General features: G+C 36.7%; 1 protein-coding gene across 1 annotated transcript in view; it reads right to left on the bottom strand.

The window, feature by feature from the left end:
* Positions 1 to 19,869, bottom strand: part of igsf9b (immunoglobulin superfamily member 9B) — a gene marked incomplete at its 3' end in the record, with an annotated part of 32,649 nt that overhangs the window by 8,067 nt on the left and 4,713 nt on the right. The window contains exon 2 of the mRNA XM_015401290.1: positions 3,489 to 3,686. Within this exon, the coding sequence (XP_015256776.1) occupies positions 3,489 to 3,686 (198 nt within the window). The remainder of the gene's footprint in view (positions 1 to 3,488; positions 3,687 to 19,869) is intronic.

Genomic DNA, 19,869 nt, shown 5'->3' with positions numbered 1-19,869 from the left:
ACATTTGTACCTTTCATCTACATGCAAATTTTATGTTTTGGTGAAAACAAAATTTATAAAAATTTCCTTGATGGCAGTTGGTGGTATGTCCATCTCGGAAATCTTGTTGAAACAATCTAAGTTAACAATCTAAATGACCCAAAAGAGACAACAAAAAAAAGAAAAAAACAATAACATACACAATTAATTTGAAGCCTGTATGAAAGAGGTGAACATCTAATGTTCTTACTGCACCAGGCTGTGAGGTGGCATGAGAGCAGACAAGGAATCAGCCTGTGGTAAAATATGCTGCTTCTTGAAAATAGGAAGGATGATGTGCTAAACATCAGAAAAGTTTAATACATTTGTAGTTTGTTTCCTTTTTAAAAAAAAGAGGTACGGAATGCTAAGTAAATGTTGACGGAACTAAAATTCCAGCCAACATCATGGTGATCTTAAAGTTTAGAATTGCTTGGTAGATATTTAAAACTCCTGATGGTCTAATCCAACCATCCATCTTCTCCTGCATATTCCAACAGGGTCGTGGAGAGGTCACTTTCCTATCTTTATGGATGAAAGGTGAGGCACACCCTGGACAGGTCTCTAGTCTGTTGTAGAGCAACACAGAGACATACAACCAAGCACAAACACCTAAGGATCAAATAGAGAAGCCAATTAACCTAACAGTCATGTTTTTGGACTGTGGGAGGAAGCCGGAGTACCTGGAGAGAAGCCATGAAGGAAGAACATGCAAACTTCATGCAGAAGAACCCCAGGATGGGAATCAAACCCAGGACCTTTTTGCTGCAAGGCAGCAGTGCTATGAACTGTGACACTGTGTGGCCACTTAATTCGACTACAATTTAAAAAATGTAGTTTTATCAAACTTATCAAAGTTTTATCAAGCCTTCCTTGTAATCAAAGTTGTTAATATAATATTAATCTATTCATAACCTTGGAAACTCATGTGTGGTATTCTTCCATAACTTATCTTTTATTTTAAAGTGAGATTACTCCAACATAATATGAAAAGGTATACAGTTGCGCTGCAGCTAACGATTATTTTGCATATAGATTATTCTGTTGATTATTTTTTCGATTAATAATCGGATAGCCAAGCCAGGTTCCTTAAAAAAAGCTTTTTGTAAAATTGAACCTGGTGAATCCAACACTTTTCCACTTGATGAGTTCTGGATAGAGCATATTGACAGATGGAAACAATTTATGTCTTAAATGCAAAATGTTTACTTATATTCTTTACATATATATAATATAATTGCTGCTCAAAGCGGGTTTCTCTGTCAGCTGAAAGCATTTTTTAGGGTGTCTACACTCCAGTTAATGATTAATATATTACTAAATTAGTTGATTAATCACTAAATCCAATTAATTGTTTCAGCCCTAGTATACAGGGATACCCATTAACACAACTGCTCATCCTGTATTCTAATAACCTTCTAAACAGGATCAGTTCTGTACACATTCTCTCTCCTTGTTGTAGAAGTTTTCAGTCCACCATATATGTGCTGTATTTTCACTCGAGTGTGTGGGAAGCCATATAAATACAATGCAGTAATAAACTGCTGAGACCCAGTTATTTCCCCTCTGTTCACTCAGATGCAGCAGATGCCTCTCTACAGGCAGGGATACCATGTTCACATACATAGACGGAGTTTTAAGTCGAGCCATGATATTCCCTTTTCAGTGATTCATCTTGATGCTATACATAAGCAGCAGAAGCTTAGGTGCTGTTCGGTGACAAAAGATAAGCATATATGCAATCTATTTAATATTAGTTAGGCATTGTTTTGCTCTCACCGGCTAATGGGATTTGCAACAAAGCAGAGGAGAAACTCATTATATAAACACTGCATTGTCGCTGAAGAAATACTCCATATTTTCAAGCAATGCACCTAATTTCATGCTAAGAAGAGAATAAAAAATAAAGGAAAACATAACTAAAAAAGAAAGACTTTGATGAGTTCTGAATTAAATGTTTGGGTTTGTCTCTTGCCTAACCTCTGCTTTAAAGGTACAGGTTTCGGTTTTTGTTAGACACAGATGTCCCAGGGAGCAAAAGATATGATTTAAACGTGGAGCCGGTTGCATGGCTTGTTTAAGCCTGAATCCCTCCTACTAAATTTAGATCGTATTTACCCCCAATCTGCTTAGAGCGTATATCTTCCTTTCTATTCCACACAAACAGCTAAAAACATGGAAGATACACAGCCTAATAGTGTAAATCGTATAAAGATGCCAGAGAGCAGCCAGCGGGGGTTTTACACTGATTTATGGTCTGAATGTTGTTTTAAGACTCTTTTCATATGCAAATGTGAAATTTTCATATAATACAGTCAGTTGAGAACTGGAAGATGGAAATACTAGTTATATAACATAAAGAAAGAAGAATAGAACCTCTGGATGTTAACAGCTTAGAGTTGACCTGGTGTTAGAGGTCCATGTTGAATATTAAATTTTAAAAGAATGACTAAATATTTGCTGCAAAGATTTTCACTGGTACATCATAGCCAAGAAAACTGTTATCAAATGGCATTATAATTGCTATTTCTATACATCATGTAAACAAAAAACATCAAACCAAATAAGAAAAGCTAGTTGAGCTGGGGAAAAGTTGGTGTTGTGACCTAAGGTGGAGCTTTGTTAGCTCCAATGCATTTATGTTGTCTAAGAGAAACAAGAAGGTGTATTGACAAAGGGAGGAATGTGCATTTAAACCAGAGAAAGGCTGGCGATTCTGCATTAGATAAATCATACTTCCTTAATTTGTTGTAGAATCAGAACAATACTACTTCTGAAAAGTATTCATATCCTCCAATCCTTCGAAAATTTTCTTACAGTAGAACCGCAAACCTTAATGTCTGTTTTTTTTTCATGGAACTTTATATGAAAGACCTATTCATAGTAGTGGATGTTTGTAATGCTAAAGGAAACCAAACACAAAGTTTTCAATATCAAGCAAACAGAAACGTAGAACCTTTTACAATGGCTTATCATCTGCAAATCACAAAAAAAGGTTTGAATTTGAGGCACGCTAACTTCTAACAGAAATTGAATGCCCTCAATTCTTTAGGATTATTTGAGAAAAGAAAGGGGAATACAAATGCATGCTGTACCTGCAAGAAAATGGAAAAAATAAATAAATAGCTTTTTACTTCGCGATTATTCTCTAACCTTGTGTTAATTCATCACCTGCGCCCCAATAACATAATGTACCTTGTGATTTTCGGTTGTTGCATATCAATAATCAGAAAAACGTACATGTGTATGAATATTTTTGCAAGGCATGTAATCCTTCTGAAGGAAAAAAAGCAGGTGGTCCATTTTTTTTGTCTTTTGGATTTACTGAGCTTCTCTGCTAAAAAAAAATAACTTGATCCTCATTTATTCCAAGGTCAACATCAATTCAGAAGCAGTTGGACATAAAAATCTTCACACAAGGTTTTTTTTCCTTTATATTCTCAAAGGTTGATTAGGCTGCCCTGTCTTACCAGTGTACTCTGGGTCCACATGAGGAGGGTAGTAGCGGAAGTTGATGAAGACGGGGATAGGCACTCCAAACTTAAACCACTCCACCACATAGGGGGGCTCCTGGCCATCCAGGGGAGGGGACACGTCACACCCCAGGATCACGCTCTCTCCAGCGCGCGCCGTCACAAACCTGGGCTCCTCTCTCACTCCGTGGGCACCTGGTAGGAGAAAAACAGTACTTTTATTACAACAGTCCTCTGCTTTGTGCAGTGTATGGTGCTGTAAAAAAGTAATTCCCCCTTACAGATTTATTATGCTTTAGATTTTTTTTGGTCCCACAAGACCATGCCATATCATTGGTCTGAATAAGACAAAGACAAATCGCGTAACCCAAAAGGCAGTTTTCAAATAATGATTTTATTTATAAAAGGAAAAAATTAATCAAATTAACGCGGACCTGTTGAAAACATAAATGATCCCTTGTCAAATCATTAACCGGCTGTGATTACCTTTGTTTTTTCTCCTTTCGTCTTATAAGCCAAACCCAGGCTGATTCCAGCAAGCCCTTAGAAAAATAAATCCCTTAACTAGAACCCATTAGAAAAAGTAGTTCACATGAAACTCTACAAATAATACTGCAACTTCAACAACAGATTAAAAAATAATTAGAATAGAAACGACTTTTTTTTTATAGAAAAGTTCGATTTTATTGTTCCTACTTTAATATAATAATTATCAGGAATTAAGAACTGCTTTTTGTAATTCTTACAATTAGTTTTGTCTGACATTAAACCTTATTTATCAATGCAAGGCGGGGGTATTTTTATTTTTTTTTACAACCCTGTCCATTTAACCCCTGCTGTAAATGTCCATGGCTGTTAAGTCCAGCCATCCATCTCCAACCATTTTGAGTTTCAGGAGCTGGTGCATATCTCCAGCAGTCTTTGGGCAACAAAGGGGGATAGTTGATCTGTCCATCACAGGGCAGCACAGAGAAACACAACCATGATAGCCTGACCATGAAATTAGCCTCTACTCGCCTCTGTCCAGACTGATACACCATGTAAACGGTCTAAGAAAGTCTTGTTGGCCAGGTTACATTTTCAATACATCAATCGGTCTTAAAGAAATGTTTTTGGATGATAGGAGGAAGCCAGAGTACCCAGAGAGAAACCATGCATGCACGTTGAGAACATGCAGAAATAGCCTGGGGTTTTAACCCAGCTTCTAATGTGAGGCAACAATGCTACACACTTCATTAGCATGCCGCCCAGCATTTAAGTGATAAATAAACAATTTCAAAATAAAATGATCATACACAAAATAAAAGCTTCAATATCTTAAAAATACATTTTGTGTACGCTGTGTGGACCTGTGTTGTAGAGTCTAAGCACACTCGACTAAACCCTCTACCTTTCATCAGCCTGCCGTCAACTCACCCTGCTGTCGTCATCTGTCACATGCATCTTTTGGTGAATAGTTCGTGGCTGTGCCATACTGTACAATAAATGAGCTGCCAAGAGGCTCCATTGATCATAGCTGGGCGCTGCTCAGATGAGCTTTACTATTAGCACCACCAAGCCTGGCATCATGCCACCAATGTGCTGGCAAGCACCGCAAAGCGTTGACCTATCAGATGACTCAAAGGTCGGTGTACCTGTCTCAGCAAAACGCTCACTCTCAGAATGGATTTTCTCCAGCCGCCACCCCCGCTCGTATCGAGCCGGCTGCATCTCCGCCGTCAGAGTGAGCGTGACTGTCGACCATCACCCAGAGGGAAGATCGCTCCGGGGATCAGGAGACATGCTGACGTTTCCAGCTGAATAACTTAACGCTTTCATTAGCAGTATCATTTGCATGATCACGGCAGATTTTTACTGAAAAACCAGCACTCAGGACATAAAGGTATTATAAACCCAAGTGGGATCACTGTTACTGTCTTTGATGATGTTCCACATCCTTCTCCTGCAGCATTGAACTAAAAGTGTAGCGTGACCAGCAGGCATTACCTTTCCAACTGTTCACACTGAAATTAAAACCCAAATATTTCTGTCCAGTTCTTCTGCCTTTACTGGGCCCCAGCAGACCATATGCACCACTTAGTGATTGTGTTTACCAGTTTAATCTGCATTATCCTGTGACAGAGTTAATCCACTTTGTTCATACCAGCCAGCACAGATTCTGCAGTGAAACAGCGCAGATTTAATCAAACTGCATTTTTTTCAAGTTGAAATGTGTTCTGCCAGTTACAGGCCTCTGTAATCTGGAGTCTGCTGGGCTGTTAGCTCTTTTTGGTGACTAAAATATAATGCATTGCAAGTTTAAGCTATAACAATCATTAAACTAACACACGATGTCTAATAACCAGCATATGACGACTTATGAACCAGCATGCATCCCTCATCTAATCAGCTACATTTAGACAAGTTGTGTGTGTGAATGGTTGTTTGTCCTGTTTGTCTCTGTGTTGCCCTGCAATGGACTTGCGACCTATCCAGGGTGTTCCCGGCCTCTCGCCCACTGACAGCTGGAGATAGGCACCAGTACCCCTCGTGACCCCACCAGGGATAAGCGTGATGCAAAATGGATGGATGAATAATGATTATGTGCCAGAGGGTCTCTCTAACCGCAATCTTCAGTGTGGAAGTTGTTACAGCGGGACAGAGCCTTAATGTATATATTTTAGTCTCAGTTTTAGCATGAAGTCAGATGAAGATCAAACAGAGAAAAACTAACGCTGCTACCTCGCATCAAAGAGAAGCTTCAACAAATAATAGAAGCTAAAACTAAAGCATTCATTTCTTATCCTTTAAAGACTTAAATGTTTGTCACAATACAGGCTGATTTGGTAGTTATGGTAATTTTATGTTGTTAATAAAAGATAGTAAAGAAGTTTAATATTTTTTGTGTTTTTGAGTACAAGTGAAATCCTTCCTAACCACAGAGCTGTGCAACACTGACTGCTTTTTTTATTTAATTTTTTTCACTTTATATGTACAGCGTCCTTGGGTTTCTTGAAAGGTCCTTTAAATATTAGCATTATTGCCCTCTCTCTCTTCCACATTAGGTTTGATGTGAGCTCTTGATTTTGTAAAGCTAGATAATGATCCATCACAGAAGCATTTCTCTTCAGGAGAGAAATAGGCCCACTGCATCACAGGTCTTCCACCATACTTAATGCTTGCTGAGAGATGCCTTTATATTGATTTATCCTTTGCATTGCGTTAAAATATGTCTTCCAATGTCTTGGAATATTTCATATTTTGTCATCATACAACCACAAAGTACAATAGGGCCTAGTTATCAGGTAAATAAACGGTTTACAAATTAAAATCTGAAAAGTTTAGCATACATCCTTTTTCAGCACAATTGAATTATTACTTTGTAGCATCACCTTTGGCTACAATTACAGTCTCTACCAGTTTTGAACATATTTTCTGATTCTTCTTTGCACAACTAATAATCTCAGGTATGTTGGACAAAGCCTCTAATATTAGTTTTAATGTCTAATAACATTTAATTTTAACTGGATTTCAGTGAGGTCCTTGGCTGAATCATTTCAACACATATATAGGATTTAATCTAAATGTCAGCTAAGTTCTGTCTTCTTGATTTTACCAGGGGTATAAGATTAAAAAGGACTTAATACCTTTACATTTCTGTTGGGAAAAATAATAAATATATACATTTAACAACTCACAATAATAGAGAATGTATGTTAGGTCGTCTCGTAAGAGACTGATGAAATAAACGGAAATGTATTTTAAAAACATGTTAAATGTGAAAAAGTGAAGTGTAGACTAAAATACAACTTAGAAATCCTCTGGCCTTTCTCTATACTTCTGAGATGCAGAACTTATATGATAATTACTATATATGATCAGAATCCATCTTTTTCTCCATAGATGGTTCAGGTCACACTAGTTTAAAAGCTCATGTTTCCAGCTAGCACTACTTGTAGATCTTTGTGGCAGAAAAAGATCATCTTGAACATTTAGATAATTGGCAGATAATTGGTAACCATTTTTATTAGAACTCTTACAAGGCAATAATAATAATAGTAATAATAATAATAAGCACTGGATTGGTCAATGCTTTTCATTTCCATAATGGAGACCCTAGGCCAAGGGAGATTTACAGTATGAGAGTAAATATGTATGTGTTCAACAAAGGTTCCTGCTTAAGATCTAACAATTAAACAGCAGTAAAGATTAAAAAAAAAGGAATCTACGAACATATGGATATTTTCTGGCACGTCACCAAATTAAACCAAAGTTGCTGATCCAAAAAAGTACCTCTCCAATTACATGAAGCTTAAATCAAACTATAAATTCTGCAGAAAAATATTTCTGATGCATGTATCTTTAGACTTTACTGGATTTACTACCACTTTACTCATGAATTAGAAAAAGGTAACAATTGAGTGAGCAGGAGATAAATCAACCATAGTGCAAACTGCTCAGATACAAAAGTGAAACACACAGAGGTAGTAGGACCTTTCTGTTTGGCAGCAGTTAAACAGTCAGTGCTGGAATGAGTCTGTCAGAGTGAGTGATTGGGCTTTAAGTATGGATTGTTTACCTTATCGAGCAATCGGCTAATTATTTCCTCAATTAATTGTTTCAGCAATAAATTGTCCTAAATGGCAACAAAGATCTGTCAGACACTATCGTTTTTTTTTATCTCTCTGTCTTGAAGAAAAGCATGTATTTTCAGACATTTTAAAACCTTATTATATATGGAGTATATTCCATAGAAATTGACTATAAAACAGAATGAAAATTCTTAATTAAATTGTATTTGTTTTGATAACTGTATCAAACAGTATGGGCATCATGGAAGTGCCACCTCTACGCTTCTCTGACAGTCAATGGGCTCTTCACTACAATAGCCCTTTACTGTTAAGCTGTTATTTTAATTGAAATCTTTACATTTTTGCGGTATAAAAAAAATTTCATTACAGTTTTAGTTAGGGTGGAGGGGTGTGAAATGTTCCAAGGAGAACCAATACTGTAAAATAAATGGAAACTGAACAGTATTTCACAGTAAGGCCCTGTCCCATTTCTCTCACTTGCACTCGTTTTGGACCCTAGCACTCTGTTTTGCTTATTCACAGGTAAGGTTAGTGTGTCCTACTAATTTTAAGAGCTGGGGGGAAGTGGCCTCCAACCCTTAAAATGATCCCTTCAGACCGAGTGAGGTCAGGAGCTGACTTCAAAACGGAGTGGCTTCCCAGAACTCATTCAGTGAAAGAAAAAACGCCGTCCGGCTGTTGAAAAGAACTGCACAAATTTAAGTATATTTTTACAATTAATCATGCATTAAAAAAAATATGTTGGGAAATCTTAGTTAGACGTAAATACAACTTAATTCCTTACTGTTGTGTTAAAACATGAATATTGCAAAATCGCTGTTTTTCATAATACACAAATCTCCTGAGAGTTTCTTTTTAACATAAAGTATGATGATTATGACCAAGGTGGGCTTGGTTTTCATTATTTCTAGGATAGATGTTATAAAGAAGATTTTAGTGTTAATGGGGTATTGCAGAGGTAGTGACCATGATTTGCTCCTGTCTATTCTAATAAAAGTTCCAGTAGAATTTGCCTCTTGGTTGGAGGCATTTGGATTGTTAAAATGTGTTGCATATGTCTTTGTTATTGTATTTGGTGCCAAGAGAATTCAGTCCATTGAGAAACAAGTCGGTGGTCAAAGTAGGAGTAAATTTTGATGATTTTAATAATTGTTGGAGTCCATAGGGGATGCCCTAACCCTATAATTGATTTGTATTCTTTGTATCTTAGTTTATCAAAAATTATCGTAGCTAATTATATTACCATGATTACCATGATGACAAAGCAATCCAGTTTTTTATATCCATGCTGGCTCATAAATTGAGCATAACATTTTGTTATATATTTGTTGTTCAATATTATGCATGTGTTTGGTGAAAAGTTATGGTAAGAGTATGGCAGAATTTGCATGCAGAAGGTTGAGACTCAGGTTGTGTTTGCGCATGACATAGGTGAACACATCACTGAAGTGTACAGGCTATTTATTCCCACCATCTACTGGGCTCAGATGTAATTTTACAACTAGTGGTGTTCCATTTCTTAGGGAGAAAATTTCCCTTCACTTCCCTCACTAAGTGTACTTCACTATGGAGGGAGCTCACTGTGTGTGAGTGTTCTCAGAACCAAGTGAGAGAAATGGAACTGGGCCTTAGAATAAAACTTAAGATTTAGCCGAAGCCTGGACAGAATTCAGAGCATTGGCCTCCACTGCTGGGTGCATCCAAAGAGTTTATATAGAATACTTTAAAATCATTAATGCTGTTTGATTACATGCAGCGTTTGGAGGCGATGGGATATGAGTGAAGGTCTTTGCCGGTGAGAGCTCCTGATGTAGAGGATGTAAAGGAATATAGACTGAACAGAGGCTGCAGAGAGAATCTCAAGGACGTGCAGCCGCTGGGCTGGATGGGCCACTGACAGGGCGGTAATTGAATGCCAGCCTGCATATGCTGAAGGTCACATCAGAGAAACTGTGTGTGTTTTTAAACCTGTAAGTTTCACTTTGTTTGAATGTTAATCTAGACCTGCACAATAAAAAAAGAGACATTATCACATAGATCTAAAGGTAATACTTTTATGGGAAATGTGAGCATATACGTCTTATTTCTTACTTGTTCAGCCTTTTTAAAATCATTAAATTCGTCGTCAATAATCATCACTTTTTCACACTAGGTTGACGTGAATCAAAGATATCTTTATGCTCTGTTTGCCGGCCTCCCTTGGGTGTAAGGAGGAAACAGCATGGGCTTACATTCATTTAGAAAGCGTTGCTGGGAATACTTCTTCCTTATCTATGTTGCCTTCTGTCTCCAATAACAACTGGGTAAAGTTCCTGTTCATTACAGTGGCTTCTTTTCAAAGTCTTTGGACTCAAAAAGAATTTGGGAGATCTAATTTTTCATATAAGGTTACCTTGGTGATGAAAGGAATTTCAAGAAAAGCATTTATAGTGGCCGAGTGCGGGCCTAGTAGTTAGAGCAGTGCGCTTGTGCTTTGAGAAGGTTGCAAGTACCCGGTTCGATCCCGGCAGCCTGCACTCTGGGTTCTTGGGCAAGACTCTTAACCCCATGCTGCTCTCCACACAATGGCAGCCCACTGCTCCCCAAGGGGATGGGTTATAATGTAGAGAGTGAATTTCCCCATTGAGGGAGAATAAAGGGATTCAAATTATTCCCCTGGTTGAATTTTAAACTGGAGAATGTAGCTATAATGTTGCAATTTTCCATACAGGCAGCTTTCCTTTTTTAAATTCTGTGTCATTGTCAGATGTTCTGGGCTGCTGTGACAGCTGACCAGGCCTCCATTGCAAAAGACAAATTTTAATTCAAAGGGCATCCTGATAAAAAAACGTTCAATAATTGAAAACCACCTTCTGAAATCGGTGCTCACGTTTCTGCTTTAAGGTTTCTGAGAATTTTGCCTAAGATAGGAAATTAACCATTTAATTTTAAGATTAAAAAAATTTAATAAGTTATATCAGAAAACCTTTTCTTCTGAAGTATACAGTGCAGTCCTCTTTTATTTAGTTGACTTCTAAATATTCACATTTAGAGCTTATTTAGATTAATTTATCCACCAAACACTGTACTGTTATTATAGTTTTTTCCAATTACATTTAATCAGATCTGTATCAGCGTATGAATAAAAAAAACAAAAAAAAATTTAGATTTTTATCTGAGGTAGTAAGCAGAAGCTATAAGAAAAATGTAACTGAAATTAGACTTAGCTGTTTATACATTTTATTATATTATGATTTGTTTTGCTTTATTTTGTTTCATTAATTAATGTCTTGTTTCTGTATTTAAACTGAAAAATGTTTCCATGGTGCAAAAAGTTTGCACACCATTTAGAGATCAAATTATAGATGTCCTTATAATGCTATCTGCTTTCAACCTTTATTCATAATCAGTTTTGGCAATTTAGGTTTATTTCCCAAACACTCTCAAACCAACCTTTGAATCACTTTATCTAACTTTCTCATATTCCTGCGCATTTTCCAATTAAGTCTGAGACACCGTGTATTGTGTGTACCTTTTCGCAGGAGCAACACAACACAGATCTAATAGCTTTCGCGATGAAGCTCTCTTTATTGGTGGAAACACAGCTGAAGATGTGCTGATGCACAACCAAATGTGCAGAAAAGAGAGCACAAGAAATTGAGGGATGTGTGAAATGAACTTGGCTGGCCATCAGGCAGAGAAAGCATCCCTGGACGCTGCAACGCTACGAGGCACAGAAACTCCTCATTCTTATATTTCCATTGTGACTCACAGCGATGTTGAGATGAGTTTTAAATGCTTCAGCTCAGGTGTTTTAGAGTAATTACTGTATACAAGGAGGTACGTTTCTGCAGCAGCAATGATTGCTACTTTCATGCGGCTCCTCTGGTAATGCCTTCTTATGATTATTCAGTATCATTGAGTTATATACAAATCAGTGTGGCTCAGAGCTTCCTCATCAGTGGCTCAGACTTTTAGACAATAATAGTTGTTCCACATACAGTAGTGTACAAAGCTTAAAACCTACTTTTATTAATTTAGAACTTCCTTTGATTACAATTTCTTTAGGCTTTTTTTTATTTACACTTTGTGCAATAAAAAAATACTGAACTGCATTCTTTTTAGCTTACCATAAGAAGCATACTGAAAAAACGAACGGATTCAGATACGTACATCTTTAAGAAACTTGTTAAAAACCATTGCTGAGTCAGTTTACTGGAATTGCCACAATGTAGTGATGTATGTTGATTGCGCTCAGTGGTGTTCCATAAATTAATGGGTCAACCCGGGTCTGATGTTCCCATTTTATGCCGATTGGAGCCTAGGCGATTGAAGGCGATTTCAACCTCTGTCGAAATCCGAGTTGTTTGTCGAGGGTCGGCTGCGACTAAAAGACGATTATTCACAGATTTAAACTGTTTTACTGGCCAGTGGGAAAGTGGTTGAGCAATTGACAGTGCTGGGTGCTGATTTGGGATACTAAAGACAGTTGAAAAAAAATTTCTTTCAAATAATAGTGAAAATCATAATACATTTTAGAAAAGTAAAGCTTCAACAGATGTTCTTGTACACATACATCTAAAAAATGTAGAATAGTTTTATCTTTTGTCACTTATCAGAAGGTAAATCTCATGTAGGGCTGAAACAATTAATCAGATTAATTGTAATTAATCGATTATTTAAATAATTGTCAGCTAATTTAGTCATAAATTAATCATTGACTGGACTACAGAGAATCTTAAACATACCTTTAGCTGACAGAGCAACCCACTTTGAGCAGCAATTATACCCAAATTGTGAAAAAATGTATATTTTGCATTTAAGATACGGTATAAAAAAAACATGTTCTTCAGTCAATATTCAGAACTCCACATGTCCAAAAGTTAGTCTATCCTGATTTAATTCTGTAAAAAAATCTTTTAAGAACCCTTCATTTATTCCTATTTATTAATCGAAAAAATAACCGACAGATTAATTTATCAGCAAAATAATCGTTAGTTGCATCCCTAATATAATAGAGTATATATAGTTTAAATATTACAAGCCTTTATTTATTATTTTAATGGTTATGGATTACAGATAATGAGAATCCCAAATTAATTGCCCCAGAAATTGATAACTATTCGAAAGTCGATATTGCAGACTCATATTGTCACATTTTAGTCAACTAATTGATTCAAAACTGCCCTTCTAAATGTTCTAAATCAGGGTTAGCAGGTTACACAATAATAGTAAAGACTGCTAACTTTACACATGTCAAGATGTCAGTCAGCCACAAGACGTAATAGCTAAAAAATGTTGACAAAGGGCTGTTTCCAAGCACATTTATAGAACATTGAGTGGAAGGAAAAGGTGTGGTGAAAAAGCAATGCACCTCTATGACATAAAAACTTTTTAGCTATAGAAAGATTGGAATGAGCACTATACACACACATAAATCCACCCATGGGAAACAAATATAGCATCCATTGTGTCAATCCACTCCTGAAAAATAGACCAGACCATTCAGTCATGAACATTTGTTTGGTTAAACTTTGCATTTGAAGTGGACATTAAGGTCTGGGCATCTGAAGAATGAGTAAAAAGCCACAGAAGTCCAGTTGCTTGAAATACCCTTATGCACAGAAGGACTTTACCACATTCATTGATGATATGGGGTGCAATATGCTCTGATGTTGTTAGTTCACTGCATGGTCAATGCAGTCAATTTTAGATCACTCTGATTCCTTTAGCTGAGAAGTGTTATGGAGATCCTGATTTTTATTTTCTAGTAGAGATTTGCACCTTCCCACACTCCCAAAGGTATCAAAAGATGATTTAATTACCATGGTTACATTGAATACTGACTGACCACCAAACCTGACTGATAGAGAATCTAACAGGAATCTTTTGTCAAAATGAAGATGAGAGACACCAGACTCAACAAAGCAGATGAGCAAAAGGGTGCAATCAAAGCAACCCTCCTTCCATTAAACCAGGTCTCTTATTGGTTATTTTGTGAACCAAGTGTGGCAGTCCAACCAATGAGGGAGCTGCTTATATCTGAGGAGCAAGTGTGATTGGTTTTACTTGTTTTCCGTATGCTCAGGAGCCAAAAGGCTAACACAGAAGGTAAATGGAGAGGGGAATGTAAAAAGAAAATGCCATTTCAAAAAGAATTTGAAAATGGTAGTTGAAAAAGAAGATGGAATAAGGAATAACCCTTTTAAATGTTTGACTAGGAAAGGTATTTATAATCAGATTTCTGAATTTTGTTTTTAAATCTTCATTTAGAAACAGGATTTGATCAATCAATATCAATCAATAATCAAATAAAAAATGTGCAATTAGGAAACGCTTTTCAAACTGGATTTCAAATGGAGTGATTTAAATGTTAATTTGAAAATGCTGTTTTTCTTTTCTAGTGACTTTCTAGGTCCTCCATATTTCTAAGGGTAAAAATACTAATTCCATTGGCAGATAATCTTATTTAAATATTCATATTAAGGGTAAACACTTTTATTTTGAGAAATTTTTACTCAGTTTTTGCAGTGAAAGAAATTAGCCCCCAAAATATTTGAAAGACCAATGAAAATCACAGATTAAGTTCATTTACATTGATTACAAGATCATTTTTTATTATCTCTTTTCTTCAATCCGGGAGTAGACAAAAATCTTTTTTTTTTTTGTTAATGTGTTGACCTCACTTTTAAAAGCATGAAGGGAAGTTCACAAAAAAATATATTTTTGTGTTCAAAGTAGGGCGCATTACAAACTGTGACTGACTACATGTACTCAGATTCAAGAGGATTGAAAGTAACCCGTCACACCAGAACCACATGATCTAAAAATGTGGCTTTCCCAGAATGCTGCAGGCTTTGTTTGCAAAGAGGACTCCGCCGGGACCGGACTGGCTGAGGAAGAGGAAGGCCGAGAGGGGGCGGGGGTGGGGGGGCACTGCCAGAGAGAGCTGGCAGGTGCCCAGCACTGCGAGTCTGCCATCCACAGCTTGAGCACAGCCTTTCCCCTAAGCTCATTACTAAGCTTTACTCTCACGATCGTTAGAAAATAAGGCATAGAGGAAAAACAGCATAGATTTGTAAAGGAAAGCTGTGGTTTGTGTTTGATTCAGGGTAGAAAGAAGTAAAATCTCTGCATGCTAGATTTAGAAAAATATATCACATTAATGCAAAAAACTCACTTTTATATGTATAGTAATAAAGATTTACAGGAATGTGTATGGATGGTTAACATCTCAAGCTAAACTGTCAGACCGTAGTCAACATTTTAAATTAAACAGTAACAGGAAAAGAGAAAGGATACAAAGATCAAGGCAACACATTTTTCTAGCCTTAACAACTGAGAGTCAACATTTAAGGGGAAAAAATGGCAAAATTGTCAAAGATGACAGAAAGAAAATAAAAGAAAACGGTTTATAAAAGAGTTATGTCAGAAGAAAATTAGTGCCTCAAATATTAACTTTATTGGTTCCAAAGATGCAAATATATATATTTTTATCTATATATTAGTCTGAAAAAAGTCAAGTAGCCATAAAAAGATTGAAACATTCACAGGTTTACAAATAATAAATCAGTATAATTTGAGTATTTAAAATGGACTGCATTTAAACTCCCATAGAGTTTTAGCATTAGATTATGTCTTCTTTCTAAAAGAAACTGCAGGTATGTTTAACATTTCTGGCACCTTTTGGTTTCTTTTGACTCTTAAAGGGCAATTTTACACTTGAGGTGTTTAGTCTGTTAAAATGAACTCAGTTTCGTTTGTTTGTGTAAATGAACACAGTCATTTGTTCTGCTTGGTATGAATTCACACAAACTCCAGAGAGGTTTGCTGATGGTGCAAACCTGACCTGACACAGCTACCGGCTGTACGGCCCAAGCTTAATTCCAAGTCCTTCACAGAGGTTTGCATCGCAGTATGATGCAAAACAGTGAACCAACTTATAAAATGGAAAACATCTTTTTTTTTTACCATAACGCATGAAACCACATAAAATCTTCCCATCAAGGTTTTCAGAGCTGTTTGGTGTACTTTTTAGGTAAATTTGTTTAAAATAGCTACATGTAATACACTACTGATATAAATGATTTTTTCAGATTTCTTACTTTTTTGTAGATTTCTCAGAACTGTTTTTGGAATTCAGCCTCAGCCGCATTTTTTTTTACATCTTGGAATCCCACCCAAGACAGGTCTGACCAATTTATGTATTAACATAACAATGTAATTGTTAATACATTATGTATTAACAATTAAGACTGACCATTTATGTTTACTAAAGAGTTTCACTGGGTTTATAAATGTTCTATTGACCTAAGTAAAAGGTTCTGATGCCAAGAAAACATGTGGTACAATATTTCATGAAAAACTTAAAGTATAAAAATCAATTTTGCAAAAAAGTGTGGAATAGTCAAGGGAAACTTTTGAATTAGCCTTTCCCACACAAATTTTTCAATTCACAAAATAAAGTTAAAAAGTACAAAAAAAATCCAATAAAATGAGATGTGGTTAGTAAATAAATTTAAAGTGATGGAACATTGAACATTGAGCTTTTATGGAATAAATGTGAGTGATGAACCTGAATCATGTTTAGCCTCAAAACCATAACATACTGGTTAAATTATGGGAACATCCTTAGTAGGATTTATACTTTGAAAGTCCTATGTTAAGGTAATGGAAATGCGCGTCGGTCTAAAATACACATTTATCCTCAAAGGGACACTTTAATGTTAACAGAAAAAAAAAGGTGGCAGATTAGCAAACTATTCCAAGCAAATCAGATGTGATGATTTATCGGGTGCGTAGACCAGTTGTTGCTAGACATTTCTTGGTGGGCCCCCATTACATGTAACAATATAATCTCCTTTAAATAAAGAACTGCCACAAATAAAGTGTAAACTGGTGTACATTGCACATGTCTATAAAGAGCTGCACAATGGCGTGTGTAATTGTGCAGCAATTGCAGCCTAAGCACTGCTGGAGGACATCGCCGGTGGAAGAATGCACTTGTGTTTGAGTCCAGAGATCCTGCTGACCTGCTGGTAGATGATCATAGATGGCTTATTATGTGGTTTAAATGGTGCAACATCACAAAGGTACACTAAGCAACAATGCGTATCCATGGCAGTTAGAGATTTAACTGCCCCCTTGTGACGACAAGTTATTTTTTGAAGGCCCTGATTGACAGGTTGAGTATTTAACCCTTACCCTAAGCCATTCCACTAGGAGCCACGTCCATATGCTGCTCAGATATATGAAACTCCCTGAAAATGTTCTTAAACAGTTATACATCCAAGTACAATTTGAATCAAGGAGCCAATTTCTAAATGGGATCAAACTAGAACTGAAACAAATAATCGGATTAATCGTGATTAATCGATTATTGAAATAATCCTCCACTAACTTAGTAATCGATGAATTGTTAACTGGAGTATAGAGATTTTAACACATGCCTTTAGCTGAAAGAGCGGCCCACTTAGGCTGCGTTCACACTGCAGGCCTTGATGCTCAATTCCGATTTTTTTTGCGAAATCCGATTTTTTTTTTTTTGCTTTGCCGTTCATATTTCCAAATATATGCGACTTGCGTATGTGATTTCCTGTGTGAACTGTGTTTCCTGTGTGAACTGCAGTCATACAACGCGTGTCCCGCATGCGCAGTAGAGGACGCAATGACATCACAGGCCAGCGTGCTCTTTTTTTCCGGAAGTAAACATGAATGGTAGTGCCGGAGCGCATCTAGCGGTCTTTTCTAACCATAAAAACACAATCTTTTCAAGATGGTTAAACATAAATACTACTCTCCGCATCATCATCTGCCATGGTTGTTGTTTTTCTTGCTGCTTCTGCGTAGCAAGACTCATAATAGTGACCCTTGTCGGGTATTAATGGTGTTCAGGTCAGATGAATGCGACCTGAAAAGATTAGATTCATATCGGATTCAGGACCACATAGCCAAGTTGCCTGGGTCGCATTGGAAAAAATCAGATCTGTGTTGTTCAGACAGCCATGGAAAGATCAGATACAGGTCGCATATGGGCAAAAAAAGTGTGAACGTAGCCTTAGAGCAGTAATTATACCGGAATTGCAAAGAAATCTGTACATATTTTGATACTAAGATATTGACAGACTTTTTGTCTGTCAATATGCTCTATACAGAACTCCACAAGTTGAGAATTTTCACCTGGTTTAATTAATAAAATGTCTTCTTTAAGGAACCTTTGGCTATCTGATTATTAATCAATTAATCGAAAAAAATTATTGACAGTTAATCCATATGCTAAATAATCATTAGTTGCAGATCAACTTTAGATCTATAACTTCAATTATATAGAGGGCAAGTTATGTTAAACTTGCTCATTAAATTGAAAGCAATAATTACATACCTGTGCAGGTATTTATTGTGCACAAAAGTGTATCTAACAAAATGCTGCATGTTGGCCACTCAAATAACTGAGCTTAAAACAGATAGAACCTTTCTGACTTTATACAAACATTGTAAAACAAAACAGAAAATGACTTTTATTAACAGCAAGTTTGTTTAGCGAGTCACTGACGTCATCCAATAAGTTGTTGCTCGACTGTAATAAATCTCCCTGAGGTGTGTTGACAAAGTCTCTCTATGGCTGCCTGACAGCATCATTGCCATGGTTATTTTGGCTGCCTTTTAGGTATCTGATTTGTACTTGTGTTTAAGGGCAGGAAAATGTACAAGTGAGCCTGGGAACAAATCCACACAAACTGGCATGTATGAAGGTAAGGTAAAGTATGATGTGACACTTTAAGGCACATATTTATATTTCTGGAAAAAGGAACCAAAACTGAATAAACAAACTAAAGACGTGAAAGCCCTCTGTTTTATTAAACCTTGGCTGGTGTCTTAGCAAGTCGGATTCATTTGGGGAGATGTATAGGTGCATTTATGGCGCAGATCAAAAACACCTAGTTTTGTGAGAGCAAAGCTAGGTGTTATGTTTGAAAAACATAAGTCTTGGCCTACTCTCTGTCAAATAAATGCAGAAAACACAGCATGAAAACACAATGGATGGCTCTGTGGGTAGATACATCCAAATCAAACATAACAGACATGATTCGTTGTCATACATGGTGTTAGGATGGAGTGAAAGCCACGACAGAAATACGACCTAAAAAAACAGAAATATGGGCCATTTTTTAAGAAAGTGGCAGACATATGGGAGACCCTGATCATTTAAAACTACGAAAACATGATTCTAAAAAAAAAAAAAACATAGCCTGTGAAAAGCTAACTTGATGTGAGCTTAAATAACATCACTGACCAAATATTCTACTTGCCAGGGATATTTAATTACTTCTATACTGCCATCAGCGCCCCTCTTGCTTGGGTTTGATTTGTTGCCAAGTCGCTGCTGTCTTTGTTTAACTAACCCCAGGTCTCTCTTAGCATATGTGGCTTCCCTGACCAGCACTTGGCATTAAACAAGGTCTTTGCATGTGCATTTACTGCAAGTGGCTGCACATACAGAACCTGAGCCTACAGGGGTATTTCACAATGGAGATGACCCACAGTAGAGTTTTTGTCACAATATTTTCATTTGGTTGCAGTTTCTTTAATATTTTATATTATTTTTTCACATTGCACATGCTACTATTAAGATGAGGCAAAAACTGCATCAGTAGTCCAACAGTGTGCCGCACAATTCTTTGTATCCCATACACATAACGCTTCAGGTCTGTAATAATCTTCATTGACAGCACTGGGGTGCAACACCAAGCTCAGTGTTTTTCGAAGCCATACACATCAGTAGGTTAAGAAATGTCAATACTGAACAGGGGTGTCGTTCAAAAGTCTCT

This window comes from Cyprinodon variegatus, unplaced genomic scaffold (assembly GCF_000732505.1).
Source record: "Cyprinodon variegatus isolate N-32 unplaced genomic scaffold, C_variegatus-1.0 Scaffold1205, whole genome shotgun sequence".
Taxonomy (NCBI): Eukaryota; Metazoa; Chordata; class Actinopteri; order Cyprinodontiformes; family Cyprinodontidae; genus Cyprinodon; species Cyprinodon variegatus.
This window is presented reverse-complemented; position numbering and strand designations above follow the sequence as displayed.